The 23906-nt window shown below is 39.1% G+C and overlaps 1 protein-coding gene and 1 gene segment (V, D, J or C); both read right to left on the reverse strand.

Moving 5' to 3' along the window:
• Positions 1-23906, reverse strand: part of LOC114663150 (immunoglobulin lambda-1 light chain-like) — a 201225-nt gene that overhangs the window by 118272 nt on the left and 59047 nt on the right. The window lies entirely within an intron of this gene.
• Positions 18164-18714, reverse strand: LOC127529923 (immunoglobulin lambda variable 5-37-like). The segment is given in 2 exon segments: positions 18164-18539; positions 18641-18714. Coding segments are annotated over 2 exon segments (408 nt in total).

The raw sequence follows: 23906 nt of genomic DNA on the forward strand, positions 1-23906 counted from the left end.
TTCGAGTGTCTCTGTCACTCTGTATAACTCGATCAATTTCCTTTTGTTGCTTATACCACTGCTTAAGTCAACAAATTGTATGTTTTTCATTGCCTCCACTTTGCATTCGCTGAAATTATTTTTTTCATGTGCTTTTGCCATTGTCTTTTAACCAAACGCTGAATGTAAGGTGACATTTAAATTGATTTGCATATTAAAATTGCAAAATTATTGTAGGAGTTGGGGTGGGACAGCAGTTGCATGCAGATGGGTTACTGTTCACGCTGATCGGGATTTATGGAGCTGAAGTGCATGGAAGTTTGCTTTGCACGGTTTTGTGCATCTCAATTTTTTTGTGTGTACACACATTTCCACTTTTTTCCTACACATGGCAATACACGTGAGGCCCCAGGAGTGGCTAAATACAGTGTATCAAAAACCTAACCAAAGGTTAAATAAACATCATAAACTTGAACACCCTAGTGTGAAAGAATCACTCTCAACACACAAAAAAGTTTTGGGGCAGCCAACCGTATATTGTCCCTGGCTGCAAAATGGTTTTGAAATAGGCACTGATGTGCATAGGATGAGATTCAGACTGAACTGATTTCAGTGGTGGAATGATGGCAGTTTTAAAAGCCAAAACTAGAAGTGTTGTCATCTAAGGCTGGAACCAGAAGTGACATTGTTCTTGGCGCCAGAACCAAAAGTGGTATCAGTCTTGGCACCGGAACCGGAAGTGATGCCGATGATGTTGAATCAGACAGGTTTTCCCATATTTGGCCTGCAGAGATAACAAAAATAGGTTTAGTGCACCCTGCCACTCCCTGGCCTGGCAGGTAATTATCTCCACTTGGTCCACTCAGCTTCCTCCTGATCTCACGTGTGTGATACTAGCTAGGGATTGTCCACTATAGCACCTGTCAAAGTCAGATTCACAAAGCCATTTCTGTATGGGATGAATACCTTTATTGACACGAACATGGAGTCACTCTGTACATGGAAGGAGATGACTGACTTATAGATGGTGGTACCACTTCTTAAGTACACTTGTCAATTACAGAAGTGTGTGATTAGTTTAATTTCTCATGTCCTTGCTAGTTACTGATAAACAGGACGCTTGGAATTAGGATTTTGATACACTGGATAATACTGGTCTTCTTATCAATACCTGTCCTTGTGCTAAAGTAGCAACAGGACTAGGTCACAGATCAAGAGACATTAATAAAAAAGCTTTCTAAGAGTGCTAAAGGCAAAAGCTAACAGTTAACATTGACAGAAGTCATTCATTATAATTAAATAGGGGGCACTGCCCCTGCTTGCTTCTCTCGCCAACCCCCGTGCGGGCGTTATGCGTTAGTCATTTTGCGTCTCTGTAGCTCATGTACGTGTATTTCACATTCACCAAACAACAAATTTTTTAATTTTCACGGATACGCTTCTTCGGCTAGGTTCGGGCATCTGGTTAGGATGCCCCCTGGACACCTCCCTGAAGGGGTGTTCTGGGCATGCCCCACTGCAATCTTTACTATCAGTTTTTTGAAACTTTCGAATTTTAGTATTTTCATAATCTCTAACCTGCTCTGCATGTGTATCACGCCAATCTTTTTGAACCACTTTATGATGTTCCACTTTGTCTTCTACTCTTTGTCTTTTATTTCCTACCCCACTTGGAGCTGAGAGTGCAGGAACTGTGTCTGACAATAGCATTCACAGGAATGAGAAATGATTGGACCCTGGGCATGGTTATAAATTTTTGAGAGGAGGGCAGGACTTGTCAAAATCTCTTAGCAAAACGTCACGTCTCACGGGACCTGAAATTATCTCCGAAAAAGTCTCGTCCAAAGATTTCTTTTTATAATTGAGAAATATATAATCAGGTGAGGTTGGGGACTATGAACTGGTACAGGGTGTTGCCACAAACACCACCAGACAAAACAGCTTGGGATCCTGGTTGGCAACCACCCAGACAGATACGAGGTCCAGTCCCATGCTCAGTAAATGACCCTCTATCTCCTACAGCCAGGTGTTAAGTGGCCATTCCCTTGGCCTGGTTCAGCCACTTGGGTCCTCAACAATGAGGATCCTGCAAGCTGGATCGTCCTCTGGGAATCATGCCACATGGCCGAAGTGACGTAATTGACACTCCCTCACAATGCAGGTAATGTGCTTCATACGAGACTCCATGAGCATCCGCTCATTTGACACAAAATCAAACAAGAGGTACCCAAGGATTCTCTGAAGAAACACAGTACCAAAGGAGTATAGTCTTCGTCTCAGGTCACTGGATAGCATCCACATCTCACAACCATATAGCAAGACAGGAAGCACCAGGACTCTAAAGACTTGGACTTTTGTCCTTTTGCATAGATATCAGGAGCGCCAAACACCCATTTCCAGTGACTTCATGACCAAGCATGCTCTCCCAATCTGTCTACTGACTTCATAGGAAGAGTCACCAGAGACAAGAATGTTGCTGCCAAAGTAAGCAAACCTCTCGACAAGGTGACACTGTTCCTACAGACAGACACACTGCTGATGGCTGTGCCAGGGGCCTCATGCTTAACACTGTGCTTAGAATTCACACTAAAACATGGCGTACGGACAAAAGCGGAAATATTCGTATGCAGAAAAAAATCCAGATGCATAAATCTGTGTGTTCACCAACTTCTGGGCTTTCTCTTCCTCCGACAGGACACAGAATCCATTACATTCATGATATTACAGTTCTCTAAATAATTAAAATACTGAGTTGTATACTTGATATCATTTTCATGATTACAGGAATGAAAGCATGTATTAAACGTGGGAACACGGTGGCGCAGTGATTGTTCATGCCCTCACGCAAGATGCTTGCTGCACCGTGCGCCACCTTCGATGAAATAATTTATTGCAGCAGTACTGTCTCTTTCAAACATACTAACCTCCAATTCCTGTCCTTCCTTTTCTTTCTCCAAGTAACCAATCGCCACACAATCAGCTCTGTAATAAACGTTAAGCCATCTGTAAGCTTAGAACGCCAATTCTTCAAAACTTTTAAGGAACATTGAAATATCTTCATAGTACATGTATAATTATTCTATCCTTCTATCCCTCCAGCCCCAGCAAGAATACAGCGAGAGACAGGAACAACAGGGTGCCAGCTCCTTTCTAGCTACTGAAATGCTCTCACCTAACAGGCTTAAACGCTAAAATAATATTTTTACAGGAGACCCACTTACTAAGCAAGAATCAGTTCAGACTACAAAAAGACTCGACTGGCCAAATGTTCCATTCTATCTTTATAAAGAAAACTAGAGGGGTGGGAATTCTCACACACAGAACAGTTCCATTTGTAGCATCAGATGTAGTATCGGACCCTGAAGGGAGATATGTGATGGTCATGGGCAACTTATATAACAGTAAAATGATTTTGATAAATGTTTATGCACCCAATGTCGATGATAAGGAATTCATGCAAAATCTATTTGCATCCATTCCCAATGTGAACACTCATAAAATTATAATGGCTGGGGACTTTAACTGTGTTTTAAATCCACTTTTTGATAGGACTCCTGTGACAGGGGGGACAACATCTAATACTGCAAAGACAATTACACAGTTTTTAAATGATCACAACTTATCCGACCCCTGGAGATTTCTTAACCCAAACTCAAGAACATATTCGTTCTACTCACCAGTGCATTATAGCTACTCAAGAATTGATTATTTTTTTATAGATAATAATTTCCTGCCTACAATTAAATCATGCAAACATGACACAATTGTTATCTCCGACCATGCCCCTCTAGTCTTGGAGCTAAAATCATTAAGCCCCTCACACTCACCTTGCAGATGGCGCCTTAACCCTCTTCTATTGTCAGACGAGAACTGCACAGAATTTATATCCAAACAAATCAGCTTCTTCCTAGAGACAAACACGCCCACAGAGGTTTCTGCCGGAACACTCTGGGAAACTATAAAGGCCTTTTTAAGAGGACAGATTATTTCATTTCTTTCCCACAGAAATAAATTAGAAACCTAGAAAGTGTCAGAGCTAAGAAGCGAAATTACTAGAATAGATGAAGAACAAGCCATGTGTCCAAGTGAAGCTCTCCACAGGAAAAGGCAGGCCCTGCATACAGAACTTAACATCTTAACAACTAAGGAAACTGAACAACTTATTTATAAGTCTAGACATCATTACTATGAACACGGAGAAAAAGCTAATAAGCTTTTAGCTCAACAAATTCACAAACAAGAAGTTCGCAATGCAATACCAGTAATCACCAACATGAATGGAGAAGAAATTATTGACCATAAAAATATAATGCACGCATTTAGAGATTATTATAAATCCTTATATTCTACTGAGCTCAAAGAAGACAACACACAATCTAATGCATTTCTGGATACATTACAGACACCACAAATAGATGATATAAGTGCTGAGGAACTGGATAAACTTCTAACGCTAACAGAATTACTAGATGCTATAAAGTCACTTCAAAGCGGGAAATCAGCAGGCCCTGATGGTTACCCTGTAGATTTTTATAAGAAATTCTCCACTCAGCTAGCCCCCCTCTTATTGGCAACATTTACAGAAGGTAGAGACAAACAAATACTACCTCAAACATTTCGTCAAGCATTAATCACTGTCTTTCCTAAACAAAATAAGGACTTGTTACAATGTGCATCATACAGACCAATTTCACTCCTGAATAATGATATTAAGATACAGTAATCCCTCCTCCATCGCGGGGGTTGCGTTCCAGAGCCACCCGCGAAATAGGAAAATCCGCGAAGTAGAAACCATATGTTTATATGGTTATTTTTAGAATGTCATGCTTGGGTCACAGATTTGCGCAGAAACACAGGAGGTTGTAGAGAGACAGGAACGTTATTCAAACACTGCAAACAAACATTTGTCTCTTTTTCAAAAGTTTAAACTGTGCTCCATGACAAGACAGAGATGACAGTTCTGTCTCACAATTAAAAGAATGCAAACATATCTTCCTTTTCAAAGGAGTGCAAAGCAAGCAGTCAAAAAAAAAATCAATAGGGCTTTTTTGGCTTTTAAGTATGCAAAGCACCGCCGGTACAAAGCTGTTGAAGACGGCAGCTCACACCCCCTCTGTCAGGAGCAGGAAGAGAGAGAGAGAGAGCCACAGAAAAACAAAGTCAAAAATCAATACGTGCCCTTTGAGCTTTTAAGTATGCGAAGCACCGTGCAGCATGTCCTTCAGGAAGCAGCTGCACACAGCCCCCCTGCTCACACCCCCCTACGTCAGCACAAGAGAGAGAGAGAGAGAGAGAGAGAGAGAGAGAGAGAGAAAGTAAGCTGGGTAGCTTCTCAGCCATCTGCTAATAGCGTCCCTTGTATGAAATCAACTGGGCAAACCAACTGAGGAAGCATGTACCAGAAATTAAAAGACCCATTGTCCGCAGAAACCCGCGAAGCAGCGAAAAATCCGCGATATATATTTAAATATGCTTACATATAAAATCCGCGATGGAGTGAAGCCGCGAAAGGCGAAGCGCGATATAGCGAGGGATCACTGTACTCTCAAAAATTCTAGCTAGAAGGATGGAGAAAGTGCTGCCCTCGGTAATATCACAGGATCAAACTGGATTTATTAAAGGCCGACATCTATCTTCCAATCTCTGACGCTTGTTTAATGTTATATATTCATCAGCAAAATCAAACACCCCAGAGATATTACTATCATTAGACACAGAAAAAGCATTTGATATGATTGAATGGAACTACCTTTTCACTGCATTGGAGAAATTTGGGTTTGGCCCGAATATTTGTGCATGGATCAAACTACTGTATACCAATCCAGAAGCCTCAGTTTGTATTAATAACATTTGCTCAGATTACTTTAAGCTACCAGACAAGGGTGTCCCTTATCGCCACTGCTGTTTGCAATCGCCATTGAACCACTGGCAGTTCACTGCCGAAATTCTTATCAGATAAAGGGGCTTGTCAGAGAAGGATTGGAACAGAAAATTTCTCTATATGCAGATGATATGGTTTTATATATATCAGACCCAGAAAACACTGTCCCTGCAGTTTTAACAGCACTAACAAAATTTCAAAAGATATCTGGTCTTAAAATTAATCTGAATAAAAGTATACTCTTTCCAGTGAATTCACAAGCATATAATATTAGATTGGACACCCTACCTTTTACCATAGCAGATCAGTTTAAATACCTAGGGATAAATATCACAAGTAAATATAAAGCTCTTTATCAACAAAATTTTGCCGTCTGTATGGAAAAAATTAAGCATGACTTGCATAGATGGTCAACCCTACATCTCACTCTAGCCAGAAGAATTAACATTGTTAAGATGAATATCCTTCCTAAACTTCTTTTTTTTATTTCAAAACATTCCAATATATATCAATAAATCGTTTTTTAAACAGTTAGATTCAACAATAACCTCATTCATTTGGAACTCAAAACACCCACGTATCCGAAGAGCGACCCTACAAAGACCTCAGGCAGAAGGTGGCATGGCTTTACCTAATTTTCAGTTTTATTACTGGGCAGCAAACATACAAGCCATAAAAACCTAGACACAAATAAATGAACATACACAGGCTTGGTCCGCAATAGAAGTAAAATCCTGTAGTACTTCTTTATACTCCCTGCTCTGCTCTCCAATAAATGCAAGTTATTGCAAATATACTAATAACCCAATTGTGCTTTACTCACTCAGAATATGGAACCAACTTAGAAAGCATTTTAAGATGGAAAATCTTTTATCGGTGGCACCTCTGCAAGCGAACCACCTCTTTCAACCCTTGCAAACATATCCAGTTTTTAATACCTGGAAACGTTTTGGGATTAAAATGCTCAGAGATCTTTACATAGACAACATATTTGCATCTTTTGAACAATTACGTTCAAAATTCAACCTCCCAGCTACACATTTCTTTCACTATCTTCAAATTAGAAGTTTTGTTAAACAGAAATTGCCCGATTTCCCCCACCTCGCACCCTCCACAATGCTGGAAAAAATACTGCTCAACTTCGAGGAATTAAACACCATTTCCGCATTATATGAAATCCTATTAGAGTCCCTACCTCTCAAAGATCCAAGAGGACATTGGGAAGAAGATCTCTTAATCAATATATCAGAAAAGGAGTGGAAGGTAGCAAAGCAGAGAATTCACTCGAGCTCCATAAGAGCAAAGCATAGAATTATTCAACTAAAAATTATATATCTAGCTCATCTGTCTTGCTTAAAGCTGTCCAAAATGTTTCCAGGGCAAGATCCAACCTGCAAACGCTGCAACCAAGCTCCTGCCTCACTGGGTCACATGTTCTGGGCCTGCACCAAACTAACATCATTTTGGACCAAAAATTTTAAATGCCTTTCAGACAGCCTTGGAGTCACAATCCCTCCTAACCCATTAACAGCTGTGTTCGGTGTTCTTCCAGACGGACTTGAAGTGGAGAAGGACAAGCAAACGGTGATTGCTTTCACTACACTTTTGGCACGCAGACTTATTCTGTTAAATTGGAAGAATCCTAACTCTCCTCTGATAAGTCAGTGGGAAACGATGTTTTATATTATTTGAAATTGGAAAAAATCAAATTCTCAGTTAGAGGATCTGTACAGAAATTTTTCAAAACCTGGCAGGATCTAATCAATATTATTTCAGAATAAGAGAAATAACTATTACCGCATTTAATTCCTTTCTCCATTTTTTTTTAATTTACCTATATATTTATTTCTCCCTTTTTTTATTTATTGATGCCTTATTAAAAAGCCCTAAGCAATTCTCCTTTGGCTTAGCTGTCCTTCTCAGGGGTGGGGTTTGATATGTCTTCAATTTTGTTAGGTTATAAATTGATCTATTTGTATGGAATGATTATAATAAAAATTAATAAATAAAAAAAAATGATATCGTCATCATATGTAAATACGTGCTTTATAAAGTGGCACAGGTTGTGCAATATTATTACTGTAACACAAAGGGATTTCTACAAGTTCTACAAGGAGCACTTAATGGACTAATTGATTGCATTTATAGTTCTTGGGATGAAACTGTTTCTGAACCGCTAGGTCAGTACAGGAAAGGATCTGAAGCGTTTGTCACATGAGAGCAGTTCAAATAGGCAACAGGACTGAGGCAATGTGTGGCAGATGCTGTATACCGATAATTCTCTTTACGATAAGCTGCTGTAGATCTGTGATTCCCCACTCAGATATAGTGATAGAAATACTCTGAGTGGTGCAGTGAGAGTAATATGGAAAAAGATGATCCACTATGGCAACCCCTAACGGGAGCAGCTGAAAGAAGAAGAAGGTGCAGTGAGAGTAACAACACTAAAGCAGCTATGGTATTTGGAATAGTTTGGCTATTCCATGGACCATTATATTGTTACGGGTTAATTACAATCCGATGCCTTAAACTAATAAACAATATGCGGTTAATTTCAGTGTATATGATAAAGCCGCATCAGGAATGTGGATCTTAAAAAGAATGGGAAACCAAACTGCAACAAAATATTGCTTTGACACTGTGTGCTGCCAGTTTTCAAAACCGAGCGGAGAACTTGCGTATGCCAGGGTTTGAGCTACTGTGAAAATGTGCGTGGCTTTACACCAAGTTTAGGTTTTATACATTGCGATTTGAGCGTGGGAATGGGAGTATGCACATTTTTGTGCGTATGCACCATTTATACATGAGGCCCCTGGATCTTTGTTTTTATCCAGAACACTCGGAAATATATATAATTAAAGGGTGAAAGTCATATTTATCAATAAAAATCAACTCCTGTGCACCACATAAATCATCAGGACAACAGTATGAAAGTCTGTGCTGCTCAATTCCTGGTTATCCAAGATTGTGGATAAAATCATGACTTGTTAGTTTGTGCTTTGCATCAATTTTCGCATTGAATAAAAGTCTTCTGTATTTCATTTTCCTTTCCATGATTATTGATTAACATTTGAATTTAAGTAAAAGATATTAGTGATTTTGGATTTAGAAAGCTGTTTTTCATAACAATGTTGTCTGTTATCTTGATCTGTTCTTAAAAATCACTTGCCTTTGTCATTATGTGGGTTTTCTCGAGGTTTGTAACTTTGTTCTTTCTTTTTGCAATTAATTTTTCATTGGCTCTGTCTGAGCCGTTATAACAGTAAGAAAAGAGAATGTCTCTTTGGTGTTGTTTGTTTTTTTGATTTAGGATTTTGATTTGTTATTATTTCTCTTTTATGCAGCTTTTGTGAGTCTCCCTTTGTTCCATTCATTGCACTAATTGTTTTTGGTGTCCTTTGTGCTTTCAGTGGCCACCGAGAAGCACAACACATGTGAGGCTTAATGTTAAAGTAAATGTTTTAAAATTCTAAGCCCTTTAGATTAAACCACCCCATTGGATATCATCCAAAATTTATGAGAACATTAAAATCAGTGTACAGTTTCATTTTAATGGCTTTTTTTCAGAAATCATTATTGAATTTGTGTTAAATTACAAGGAAAATTGATTTTATTCACATTTCATCAAAACCTGAAGTGTAGCTCATGAGCTTAATTTCTAAATCTGTAACTTATGTATTCAGCCATGTTTTTTTAACAGCTCCACTTTGTATGACACAGTTCTGCCTGTCCAGCTTTGGTGGACTTTCATTGAGTTACATTTATTGATGGGCACCCTCACATTTCCCAGCTTTCTTAATCAAGAACTGTTCAGCAGTGAGGTGAGAAGCAGCAGAGTGAGAGGTTTTTGTTCAGCTGTGTGTCACTGTGATACCCTGCTGCTGGCAGAGTCGTCCCAAGTGTGACAGTAATACACTGCACTATCTGATGCCTCTACATTACTGATTAGTAACTGATAATCAATTTTGTTTTTGGCCTTCGAGTTAAACCGACTGGAAGAGAAGCCAGTACCGTAATCTTCAGAGGCACTCTTAGTATAATAGAAGTCCAGTATATGCTGGGGAGGACTGCCTGGGACCTTCTTCAGCCAGAAGACATATTTACCCTCATCTTTCTCTATGTTACAGTCTAGTGTGGCAGTATCCCCCAGATTCACAGACATAACACCCGGCTGAGTCAGGACCTTCTGACCAATGGCATCTGAAAAAAAAGAAATAGAAAAAACATTTACATGGAAATATGATAATCTCACCTTGCAAGTCCATGTAACTAAAGAATTGTACAGAAGTTTCAATCTCACTTGTCAGCCAGCATGTCAGGAAGCAGAGGACAGCCAACATGTCCAGAGAGCCTGTAGACCTCATGTCCATCTGTGACAGGAGCTCAATGTGAAAGGCTGAGGGGTGGCAGGTGTAGATAAAGAGGAGGCAGCCAATCAGGGCCAGAGACTGATGGGTATACAAATCACACATTTGCACTGATGCCACTAGCTTTGCCTTTAATGGGTGTGTATTGGGTGCTTCACCAACTTCTGCATGTCTTTCTTTAAAGAGTCTGTAAAGTGGTTGGCTGGGGCAAAAAATTTATACAACTTATAATTTAAAAAGTATTCACTTCCTTGGAGGTGTTACTATTTTTATTCCAAAACATTGAATCACCGTGGATTTAATTTGACATTTTTGAAATTGATCAACTGGAAAAGACTTGTTAATGTCAAAGTGAAAACAGATCTCTGCAAAGTGGCTTAAATTAATTAAACGTATAAAACAAAGTAATCGATCACATAACTATTCACCTTCTTCAAATAGTATTCAACAGATGCACCTTTGAGAGCCATGGCTGCCTTGAGTCTGTGTGCACACAGGTTTTTTTGTATCAGCTTTGCACATCTGGACACTGCAATTTCTCCATTCTTCTTCTCAGGCTCGGTCAGATTACATGCTGAGTGAACAGCGTTAATGAAGTCCACCCATAAATTCTCCATTCTGTTTAGATCAGCATTCCAGGACATTAACATTGTAGATTTTAGGCCATTTCTGTGTAGCTTTGATTTTATGCTTGGAGTTGTTGTCTTGCTGGAAAGCAAATCGTCTCCAGAAGCATAGGTTGCTTGCAGACTGTATTAGGTTTTCCTCCAGAATTTCTTTTTGTTTTGCTTCATTCATTTTACCCTTTAATCCTTAATAAGCTTTCAAGGGCCAGCTACAGAGAATCATCCCCACATCCTGCATCCTGGTCGGGATGGTGTGTTTTGATAATGTGAACTGTTTGGTTTATGTCAAAACTGAGATTTAGTCTGATGGTCATAAAACACCACTTTGGTTTTATGAGGCTTAGAACCTTCTTCATGCTAAATTCAGAGTCTTCAATGTGCTGTCTGACAATCTGTAACCAAGATGCCATGTGTGTTTTTAGCAGTGCCTTAACCTTTGGCACTCTCTTATAAACCTGATACTGGTAAAGCACCTGGGTAAAAGTTGCTGTTTTCACAGTCTGTCCAATTTCAATTGCTGTAACTTGTATCTCCTTCAGCGTGGCTGACCTGCTCCAGGCAGAATTACAGCTGTTTTGCCATATTTTTCCATTTCTTAATGACTGATTTAGTTGGATTCCAAGGGATATTCGTTGACTTACATATTTTCTTTTCTCCTTCCCCTGACTTGTGCCTTTCAATCATATTTTCATGGAGTTCCTTGTTTTGTCTTCATTGTGTAGGTTAGGCCAATATACTGACTCACCATAAGGTGCACCTTCCAGATAAGGTGCATTTATTCTACAATTCATTGAAACCCCAGACAGGATATCTACATTTAACCAATTATGAAACTTCTCAAACTAATTGACTTCACCCTTGATGACTTAGTTGTACTAAGGGTGTGAATACTTACACTCTATTTTGGACTCCTACAAGTTTGTAAAAAAATGAATAAATTGACACATCTAAATACAAATTTAATGTAAACATGTAGCTTTCATAAGTATCTTATTTCAGTAGACGTTTATAGTTGTCATGAGCTAGGAGACTCAAGAACTGAAGTATGTAGTCCCAAAAATGGCCCTTAAAGGGGGTCCCATAAATCCTTGCTAGTAACGAGGGCAAACAAAGACTTTTTATGTATAAAAATATTCTTGCTTCACAAGATAAATGCTCTGTAATACACTGAACCTCTGAAGAGCACAGAAGATATGCAATGCCTGTTAAAAGCAATTCCAAAAGCAGTACAGTACCCAAAGACTGGTTGGAAAAAAAATGAGCCGTAAAGCCAAAAAATCCAGTAAATCAGACAGCAAAGTTGAAAACACCAGAAAAATAACTGACTCCTTTGTACATTGAAAATTAACTACCAGGAACTGTGGGAGGCCCTCTGATTATATAGAGCAGACAGCAGCTCCTGGTCGGTGGTTGGCAGGTGTCCCCGCCTCTTGGGGGACCACCCATAACATACATGGAACATAACACATATTTTCTAATACACCAGATGTCTAACAAAATAACATTAACATAAATAAATGTCTCTACAATGAACAAAAAGGACACAACATGTAGATTTGAATCCCAGGTGAGGAGCCCTGGCCCAAATATAGCAATTGTGACCTGGAACCTATGACAGCAGCAGCAGAAAGAGCAACTCAGGAACCAACCTATCACAGAGTACAGTCACACTTATTGATTCAGTCTGGAGTCAACGGGAAAGATTGAAAAGTGGTAGACCTGGATGAACACCTCCACTGGAGGGGCTGATGAATCAGAATACCTGACACCTGCCTCCTCAGGTTAGTCCTGCACTGTCAGCTAAGTCAAAGTCACATACCCAGGGGACTTATTTATAAATGGTGCAGATGCACAAAAATGTGGCGTAGACCCGTTTCCACGCTCACTTTGTGTACGCATGCTTCTACTTGGTTTTGCAAACTGGTGGCACCCAGCGTTAAAGCAGTGGTTGTGTAGTTTCTCTTTCTTTTTCAGATTGACATCCATGATTCTGGCTTTACCAAATACATTAGAATTAACCACATATCGTTTATAAATTTAAGGCACCTTATTGTAATAACAATATAATGGTGGATGGAATGGCCAAGGTATTCCATATACCACAGCTGCTTTAGCATTGTTACTCTCAGTGCACCACTCAGTATTTTAACCCATTGTCTGTGTGTGTGTGGAATCATAGCTGCACAGCAGCTTATCAGAAAGCTCTGCGACAGATTGTGTCAAAGTCGCAGAGGATTATTGGGATACAGCTTCCAGCCTGGGAGGACATGTATAGCACACACTGCGTAAGGAAAGCCACCACCATCTGCATAGATTCCACTCAAGAATGCACACAGTCTATTTAAACCTCTCATATCCGGCAAACACTTCCGAGCCTTTCCTGCACGGACCTCGAGACTCAGAAACAGCTTCATCCCAAGAGCTATAAACACACTGGATCAGTCCATCAGGTGCTCCTGGTAGAACTGCTTCTACTTATAATTACAATTACCTCACTGTAGACTTGCACTACAGCTGTAATATTACACAACATGAACCACTTTGTAAACCATCTGCACTATCTGCACAATATGTACATGTAATAGTACTTATACTTTCATACTGTATATTTTTCAGTGTTTTTTTTCTATAGTATTATTATTGTTATTTTATCATTTACAGAAAAATAAGATGATGGAGGATTTGCACATTGAATCTCATTGTACCATGGAATGGTAATAAAGGAATTCAATTAAATTCAATAGAAGAGAGCGCATATTTACAGATGATGATGACTGGTTTCTAAGTCTATTTAGATTTCCAAGAGCTATCCTCTTTGTGCTGTGTTGTGTTAGAATACTAGGATGCATACTTTATATCATTTTTAAGATGAAATGCTTTAAAGTATTCATATGACATTATACAGATAAATTGTCGACATCATTTAAATAATGTATATTATTAATAATTAAACATGGTGGAGGTGCGATGGCACAGCAGTAACGATGAGCTGCTGCCCCATCCAGTGATTGTTCCTGCCTTGTGCTGTATGCTTGCTGGGACTGGTGCGACCCTGGATGGATAGATGGATGGAAAAATTGAACAGGTATTATCAAAGATTTTCATTGCTCTTTAACACTACAATCCCTGAAGCCTACGGAAAAACTTGGAATCCTAGTCCACCTTAAATTCCTTTGCACCTTTCCATCAGCATCTTTCGCTTTGTAAATGTGTTGATCAGCACAAGCAGCAAGCATCATGCTGTCCCATCCCCCGCCTTGACAGAGCTGAACTCGGGCAAAAAGTTCTCCCAGCTCAAGCCAAGGCTCCTTATCAGTGTGTGAGGTTAGGTGCATGGAATTGTATAGGGTAAATAATACAGTATATCATTATTTGGAATACGTGCATTTCATGTGTGTTCCATGTCTACAAAGATCTGGGTAAGTGCAGGATGAAAGGAAATGCTGAACACATACCTAAAGCAGAAACTTTTTCCATGTTAAACTAATAATGATGTCAAGTGTACAATGTGTGAAGACGTTGGTCCAAATATCAAATAAACATGTGTGCTTTTACTCAAGAATATTACCACAGAAAAAGAAAAGTATTTGATTTACATACCTAAACCAGAAACTTTTTCCATGTTATACTAATAATGATGTGAAGTGTATAATGTCTGAAGCCTTAGTCTGATTATCAAAAAAACACATGCTCTTTTATTCAAGAATATAACCAAAGAAAAAAAAAGCATTTGATTTACATGTTGCTGTCAATGAGTTAAAATTTCAAGCTCAAATGTCAATCGACAGGAAGTTTACACGTATTCTTGAATGGTGCAGAGGTAAGAACTGCTGCTTTTAACTCATGGGTCCTGGGTTTGAGACGGTGCACTCTGTGTGTTGAGTAGTGAGCTGCTATTATTATTATTACTATTATTTAATAAAAACATACATTTGATTTGAGTCTGTAACACCCGGCGTAAATTTTGGCTACTTGTAAAAGTTAGCGCTTGTTTTTTTATTATTCAGTTTTATTCTCTCAGTGACGTTCATGTGGTACAATGAACTTGCCTGTCCCTCTCTGACCTGGTGGCATTTATTTCCATTCTTTTCACAAGAGCGGCGATGACCACAATGGGTACTATTTGTTGTACCGGCAATCAAAAATACGATGTCCTGTGACCGCTATTGGGCTGGACAAAGGCAGGACCGTAACAACAGATAGCTTCTTTACAGCGCTTTCACTGGCTAATAGACTTCCACCTGCTGCTAAAGTCACTTTAGTACGCGAGCAGTTTTCCGAGATTATGAGTTTTTTCGTAGGCTTCAGGGATTCTAGTGTGTGTGTGATTAGTTTCATTTTCCCATGTTCTTGCTAGCTACTGATAAACAGGACCATTGGCAACCTCCCAGGCAGACATGCGGTCCAGTCCCACCCTCCAGAAATGACCCCTCTGTCTACCGCAGCCAGGTGTTATGTGGGCATCCCCTTGGTCTGGTCCAGCCTCTCAGGTCCAAAAATTAAACAACAATGAGGATCCTGCATGCCAGATCATCCTCGGAAAATCACGCCACATGGCCATAGTGCCATAACCAATGCTCCCTCACAGTGCAGTGTGAAAGATGCCCGGACACAGACAGACACTCAGACGGCCAGATGTTGAAAAAACACACTTTTAATTCCTTCTGCACCTGCTCACACAATACAGTCAGTGCACCAACCCACAATAATGGCTCACAGTACTTTTCTTCTCTTTCTATTGCCGCCTCTACTCCACTCCTCGCAAGCTCCCTCATCTTTCACCCTACTCTGACAACCCGAGTGGAGTGAGATGGCCTCTTTTATAGTTCACCTGGATGTGCTCCAGGTGCTTCCTGATGATCTTCTGGCAGTACTTCCACGTGTGGTGGAACTGCTGCCCTTACACCTGGAAGCACTCTGGGCGTATCTGGACTCTCTTCTAGCAGCACCTCTTGGTGTGGCAGAAGTGCTGCCTTCCAGGGCTCCATAATTATCTGGGTGCCCCCTGGCAGTGATCACAGGCCCCAACAGGGATGAGCATCCAAGCTCTGTTCCCGTGGTCCCCACACAGACCAGGGCATCTGCCCTCTCATGGCCCGCAGGAGGTATTGTCCCTCTCCTTGTCCTCCCAGGCATCCCAGCTGGGTTGAACAGCAGGTAATGTGCCACATATGAGCCTCCATTAGCAACGCTCATTCAACACAAAGTCAAACCAGTGGTACCCAAGGATTTTCCAAAGAGACACAGTACCAAAGGAGTCCAGTCGTCATCTCAGGTCACTGGATAGCATCCATGTCTCGCAACCATATAGCAAGACAGGAAGCACCAGGACTCTAAAGACTTGCACCTTCGTCCTTTTGCATAGATATTAGGAGTGCCACACACCCCTTTCCAGCGACCTCATGACCCCCCAAGCTCTCCCAGTTCTTCTACTGACTTCATAAGAAGAGTCACCAGAAACATAAATGTCAGTGCCCGAGGTAAGTAAACCTCTCAACAAGGCTGACACTCTCTCCCAAGACAGACACACTGCTGATGGCTGTGCCTACGAGGTCATTAAAGGCCTGGATCTTAGTTTTTATCCAGAACACTTGCAAATATATATAATCAAAGAGTGAAAATCATATTTATCAGTAAAAATCAACTCTTGTGCACCTCATGCATCATCAGGCAGTAGTTGCATTTAAAACTGACTTGTTCCTAGCTCTACCCTTTTTTGGCTCCCCTTTTCATCTCTTTCCATTCTAGTTCCCTTTCCTCATTGTTGTTATTATTTGGGGTAGAGCACTCAATTGGTCAAAAGTCTTCAGGTGCAGCAGTTAAAAACCCGCAGCTAACTGTCAGCTCTTCACTATGGCATTGCCATCATTCTCCTGATACCCGAGTTGGTCTCACTGTGCTAAAGTATTGTTTCTGTTTATTGTGTGTTATGACTTGGTTTTGTTTACACTTTTCGACATTTCCAAGCTCTTATTTGGGATTTAGTACATGTGAGTAAAGTTTTGTGGGTAGATGAAACCATTACTGACATTATTTTGCAGGTTTGAAATGTTTTGAAAATATTTTTCAACTTTCCTAATGCCATTTTGATTTCAGGGAAGCTGCCTTTTTTGTAGGTTGTTTCTATATTGTTACTAGGGTGTTTGCCATCATGGGATGACTGGAGGATGCAGTCTGTGAAATTATCAGGTCAACAGTATGAAAGTCTGCTGCTCAATCACTGGTTTTGCAAGATTGTGGATAAAACCATGACTTTTTAGTTTGTGCTTTGCATAAATTTTGGCATTGAATAAAATACTTGTGGATTTCATTTTCCTGTCCATGATTATTGATTAACATTTGAATTTAAGTAAAAGATATTAGTGATTTTGGATTTAGACTGCTGTTTATCATAACAACATTGTCTGTTGTCCTGATCTGTTCTTAAAAATCACTTGCCTTTTTCATTATGTGGGTTTTCTCGAGGTTTTAAACTTTGTTCTTTCATTTTGCAATTAATTTTTCATTGGCTCTCTCTGAGCTTTTATAACGATAAGAAAAGAGAAAGTTCAAATTTGGACATATGATTTCAGCATTTGTCTCTTTGATGTTGTTTGTTTTTTTTTAATATTAGGATTTTGTTTTGGATTTGTTATTATTTCTCTTTTATGCAGCTTTTGTGAGTCTACCTTTGTTCCATTCGTTGTACTAATTTAATTTTCTTTGTGTCACTTTGAGTTAAGTAATATTTTTATTGCATTTGTTTAATGTTTATAATTTGATTCTTTGCTTGTTTCTTTAACTATTACTCCAAAAATGTATTTAATTAATTGGTTATTTTGATATTATGAAGTTTTCTAGGGGGAGTTTTTCTTGGTTTGAACTAAAATGACACCTCATCTTATATCATTGGTGCTTTCAGAAGCCACTGAGAACCACAACACATAAGAGGCTGAATGTAAAAGTAAATGTTTTAAAATTCTGAGCCCCATTGGATATCATCCAAAATTTATGAGAACATTAAAATCAGTGTACAGTTTCATTTGGATTACTATTTTTGGAAAACATATTTGAATGTGTGTTGAATTTGAAAGAAAATTTATTTTTTTTACAATTCATCAAAACCTGAAGTGTAGCCCATGAGCTCAATTTCTAAATCTGTAACTTATGTATTCAGCCATGTTTTTTTTTTTTTAACAGCTCCACTTTGTAAGTTGTATGGCACAGTTCTATTTGTTCAGCTTTGGTAGCCTTTCATTGAGTTACATTTAATGATGGGCACCCTCACATTTCCCAGCTACCTTAATCAAGGACTGTTCATCAGTGAGGTAAGAAGCAGCAGAGCGAGAAGTTTTTGTTCAGCTGTGTGTCACTGTGATACCCTGCTGCTGGTAGAGTCGTCCCAAGTGTGACAGTAATACACTGCACTATCTGATGCCTCTACATTACTGATTAGTAACTGATAATCAATTTTGTTTTTGGCCTTTGAGTTAAACCGACTGGAAGAGAAGCCAGTACCATAATCTTCAGAGGCACTCTTAGTATAATAGAAGCCCAGTATATGCTGGGGAGGACTGCCTGGGACCTGCTTCAGCCAGTAGACATAGTTACTCTCATCTTTCTCTATGTTACAGTCCAGTGTGGCCGTGTCCCCCAGATTCACAGACATAACACCCGGCTGAGTCAGGACCTTCTGACCAATGGCATCTGAAAAAACAGAAACAGAAAAAAACATTTACTTGGAAATATGATAATCTCACCTTGTCAGTCCATGTAACTAAAGAAGTGTACAGAGGTTTCCCTCTTACGTGTCAGCCAGCATGCCAGGAAGCCAAGGACAGCCAACATGTCCAGAGAGCCTGTAGACCTCATGTCCATCTGTGACAGGAGCTCAATGTGAACGGCTGAGGGGTGGCAGGTGTAGATAAAGAGGAGGCAGCCAATCAGGGCCAGAGACTGATGGGTATACAAATCACACATTTGCACTGATGCCACTAGCTTTGCCTTTAATGGGTGTGTATTGGGTGCTTCACCAACTTCTGCATGTCTTTCTTAAAAGAGTCTGTAAAATGATTGGCTGGGGCAAACAATATTTATAACTTACAGTATAAAAAGTATTCACTTCCTTGAAGGTGTTCACATTTTTATTCCAAAATATTGAATCACCATGGATTTAATTTGATGTTTTTGAAATTAATAAACTGGAAAAGACTTGTTAATGTCAAAGTGAAAACAGATCTCTGCAAAGTGGCTTAAATTAATTTAATGTATAAAACACAAAGTACTTGATCACATAACTATTCACATTCTTCAAATTAGTATTCAGTAAATGCACCTTTGACAGCCATGACAGCCTTGAGTCTGTGTACACAGCTTTCTGCATCAGCTTTGCACATCTGGACACTGCAATATTTCTCCATTCTTCTTCTCAGACTCGATCACATTACATGCTGAGTGAACAGCGTTTATGAAGTCCACCTATAAATTCTCCATTGTAGTTAGATCAGCATTCCAGGACATTAACATTGTAGATTTTAGGCCATTCCTTTGTAGCTTTGGCTCTATGCTTGGAGTTGTTGTCTTGCTGGAAAGCAAATCGTCTCCTGAGATGTAGGTTTCTTGCAGATTGTATCAGGTTTTCCTCCAGAATTTACCCTCTGTTTTGCTTCATTCATTTTAGCTTTTAACCCTTCATAAGCTTTCACGGGCCAGCTGCAGAGAAGCATTCCCACATCATGTATACTGATCGGAATGGTGTGTTTGATAATGTGAACTGTTTGGCTTATGTCAAAAATAACATTTAGTCTGATGGTCATAAAATTCAACTTTGGTTTTATGAGGTCTTAGGACCTTCTTCAAGCTAAATTCAGAGTCTTCAATGTGCTGTCTGCCAATCTGTAGCCAAGATGCCATGTGTGTTTTTAGCAGTGCCTTTCCCTTTGCCACTCTCTCATAAAGCTGATACTGGTAAAGCACCCTGGTGAAAGTTGTTGTTTGCACAGTCTCTCTGATTTCAACTGCTGTAGTTTGTATCTCCTTCAGCATGGCTGACCTACTATAGGCAGAATTACAACTGTTTTGCCATACTTCCCATTTCTTATTGACTGATTTAGTTGGACTCCAAGGGATATTCATTGACTTAGGTATTTTCTTGTCTCCATTCCCTGATTTGTGCTTTTCAATCATCTCTTCACAGAGTTGCTTGTTTTGTTCTTCTGTCTTCATTGTGTAGGTTAGGCCACCATACTGACTCACCATAAGGTGGACCTTCCAGGTATGGAGCATTTATAAAACAATCCATTGACACCCCAGACAGAAGATCTCTAGGACTTTCAAAACAAATTGACTGCACCAGTAATACTTTTGTGATGGATGTTGTGTATTAGTAAAATATGAAATCTTTAAAGGGGCTGAATACTTTTTATAAGCACTATACTTGACTTAAATAATTAAAAACCCATTAATGTTCCATAAGGAGCCCATTAATATACAAAATATTTACACTCCATTCTGATCTCCTGCAAGTTGTAAAAAAGAAATTAATCTGCACTTCTAAATACATTTAAATGTAAACATGCAATTAATTACATATCTTATTTCAGTAGCAATTCAGAGTAGTCATGAGCTTGGACTCCCAAACATTGAACAAGCTTGTAGTCCCAAAAATGCCCACTGGGGGGAAACCATCAAACCCAGCTAGTAACTATGGCAAACTAAGACTCTTTATATGTAAAAATATTTTTGATTTACAAAATAAATGCTCTGTAATACTGTGAAGCTCTGAAGAGCACAAAAGGCATACAATGCCTGTTAAAGGCAATTCCAAAAGCAGTACAGTATCCAGAGGGTTGTCGAAAGAAAGAGACATAAAGTTAAAAAATACAATAAATCAAAAAGCAAAGTTGATAACATAAGAAAAATAACTGTCTCCCTAGAACTTTGAAAATGAACTGCCAGGAACTGTGGCAGGACCTCTCACTATATACAGCAGAGTGCAGCTAGTGGTTGGCAGGTGGCCCCGGTTCTTGGGGGACCACCCACAACATACATGGAACATAACACAAGCTTAGAAAATACAGCAGATGTTTAGCAAAAGTAACATTAACATAAATAAATGTCTCTACAATGAACAAAAAGGACACAACACATAGATTTGAACCCCAGGCAGGCGAGGAGCCCTTGTCCAAATATAGCAATTGTGAGCCGGAAACCAATGCTAGCAGAAGAAGCAAGACAGGAACCAGTGAAGAACAAGGAATCAGCCCATCACAGAGTACAGTCGCACTTATTAATTCAGTCTGGAGTCAATGGGAAAGAATGAAAAGTGGTAGACCTGGATGAAGTATTGCAAAGGTTGTAATAGAATCTGAACAGAATAACAAATAAAGTAAGTAACAAAGTAACCAATTCATGGACAATCTACAATAACATAAACACAGTATAAACATAGTATGTGATCAAAGCCCTTTAACAAAATGTCATCAACATTCCTTCAATCATAGCTGGATTAAACTGTTGTATTCCAGCTAGCAGTTAATTACACATGTAGGCTCAAGACTCACTTCTCGAAGAAGAATTATCATAATCTAGATGGGAAAATATAAAAAGAAACTATAACATTTGTTTTTGTTTATTTTGATTTTCTCACTAATATTTTATTGGACTGGCTGAGACCAAATACCTAACAATCAGACAACATTATGATGAGAGGAAAGACAAGATTCACTCGGCACGACGATGTGGGTAGGCAGTGGCCAGCTTTGGGTGGAGTGACCCATTTATCTTAGTGGTACTGTAAAGTCGTCTTTGTGAGGGCACCACAGAAACTAAGTGGAATTCTCATACAATAGTATTTGTAGCAGTCAGATGAAAAACCAAATCTTGGAGCTTTCCATTTGACCACAGATTATTATGATTTCTCCTAAACAGAAAGGCCAAACTCTCCAAAAGCCCTTCCAAAAAACACTTTTATTTCAATTTACTTTATTTAATTTCATAATAGAGAATTCCACAAAATGTATAAATAAGAGCAAAATATTCATTCATAATAATAGAAAGGAAAAAGAAATAAATACACTGACTAATTAAAAGAAAGTTTAAACAAGAACAACAGTAAAAGGTCAAAAAGGCTAAAAATCCAGTATTCAGTATTCCTGATATGAAACTGTTCTGCTTAGTTGCAATGCAGTAGAAAATGTTTTCAGGAAGGACCAGAAGATGAAGCAGCCAAAAATCAGTCAAGTAAGAGAAAAAGTCAAAGACAAAAAGTTTAATCAAAACAAAATCAAAAGTTAACTATGCGCAATACTGATATCAAAAATTGAAAAAGAAAAGAACACGTAAACAGTATTTTATTCTGAATACTTTTTAGAAACATTAACTACATGTTTGTCTGAGAATCCGGTGTCTCGGATTCCAAGAGAAGTGCACTGCAGCCTTATATACAGTACTTCCTGGAAGTGGCAACACAACATTTAACTTCCTGGTTTTACATCATGGCAACAGGAATATGCTGCTATCCACGAAATGGTCCCAGAAACCAAAGACTACAAACAGTGGCAGTCGCAATCAGTGATGTTGCCTCCATTGACAGACTTCATAAGTTGCATAGAGTCCTTTGTTGTTCATTTTTGCAATGCCAGCACTTGTTGTTGATTATTAGTTAAGTACGCTTGTTGTAGGCCTAATAAATTTCCAAAGAGATTACAAGGAAGGCCCAACTCCTGAATTGAAACTGTGATTGGTCACATCTAAATTTAGAAAACAACAGGCCTGTACCAGAGGTGAGGGGTACAGAATCCCCACCAGAATGCCCTCTTGTCTAATCAGCCATGTACACAATCCACGACTATTAAAGTACCTGAGGACGCCATCAAATATTGTATCCTCCTCAGAAGGCTGATGTGGAGTAACCCAGCTGTAGGCATTCACCCTTTCACCATTGCTCACATCATGCCAATTTGTCAAGACTTCCTGATGTTATTCCAAAGCGTCCTGGTACAATTCTCGATGAATGCTCTTCTAGATATGAGGCTCTGGCTCTCTCAGTGCTCTGCTTGTCAGGTGCCATCAGTGTTCATTCTTTTGTTTCTTGTAGTTTTCGATCATCACTCTCTGTTTTTCTTTGATTTTCTGTATTTGTCACGCTGATGCTAAATCATTTGTGATACTAGTCTCTTCCAATATCCATTCACTTCATTTTTATTCTCCATTTACTTCCTGATATTTATTTAAATGTAATTTACCATGTATTCAATTTTCACCTATTACACACCATTTGAATTGCATTTCTAGACACTTTATACAGCATCTTATGACAGAAAGTTCTGTGAAAGGTGCTATAAAAAATAAAGTGAAATTTATAGGCAACATGATGGTGTAGCGGCAAGCACTGCTTCCTCACAGCTCGAGGAGATTGGGTGTAAATCACTCCCTGTGTGAAGATGCATGTTTTCACTGTGTCTTTATACATTTTTCATCTGACTTTCCAGTTTCCCTCTAATCAAAAAAATGGCCAATGTGAGTATATGGTTTAGTATAATTTAGTTTCATTTATTTACATAGCACAATTTAAAAAACAACCAGTGGTTGCCCAAAGTGCTTTACAACCTTAACAATACATACATGAATAAAAATAAATTAAACATACAACAACATATGGGTAATGCAGAAAACAAAAAATGCATATAAACACACAACTAAAACACCTAAAAAGCCTGAGTACACAAGGGGGTTTTTAGCCTAGATTTAAAACATTCAATGATGGGGGCTGATCGAACATGGAGAGGAAGACTATTCCATGATTTGGGCCCAGCCACAGTGAAAGCACAGTCACCTTTACACCTCAAATGACTGTTTGAGACAAAAAGCAGCAGCTTATAGGCTGACCTCAGATCTCTACAAGGAATGGTATGGATATGTGAGTATACGTGCTGTCTGTGTGATTGTTTCCTATGTCCTATCTAGAAATGATTCCTGCCTTGCATGCAGTGTTGGCAGGATAGGTAGACTATGAAGAGGAACAATGAATGATTTGCTATCGATTGACTGTGGCCCAGCTTGACACACCCTGCC

This window comes from Erpetoichthys calabaricus, chromosome 12 (genome assembly GCF_900747795.2).
Source record: "Erpetoichthys calabaricus chromosome 12, fErpCal1.3, whole genome shotgun sequence".
NCBI classification, from domain to species: Eukaryota; Metazoa; Chordata; class Cladistia; order Polypteriformes; family Polypteridae; genus Erpetoichthys; species Erpetoichthys calabaricus.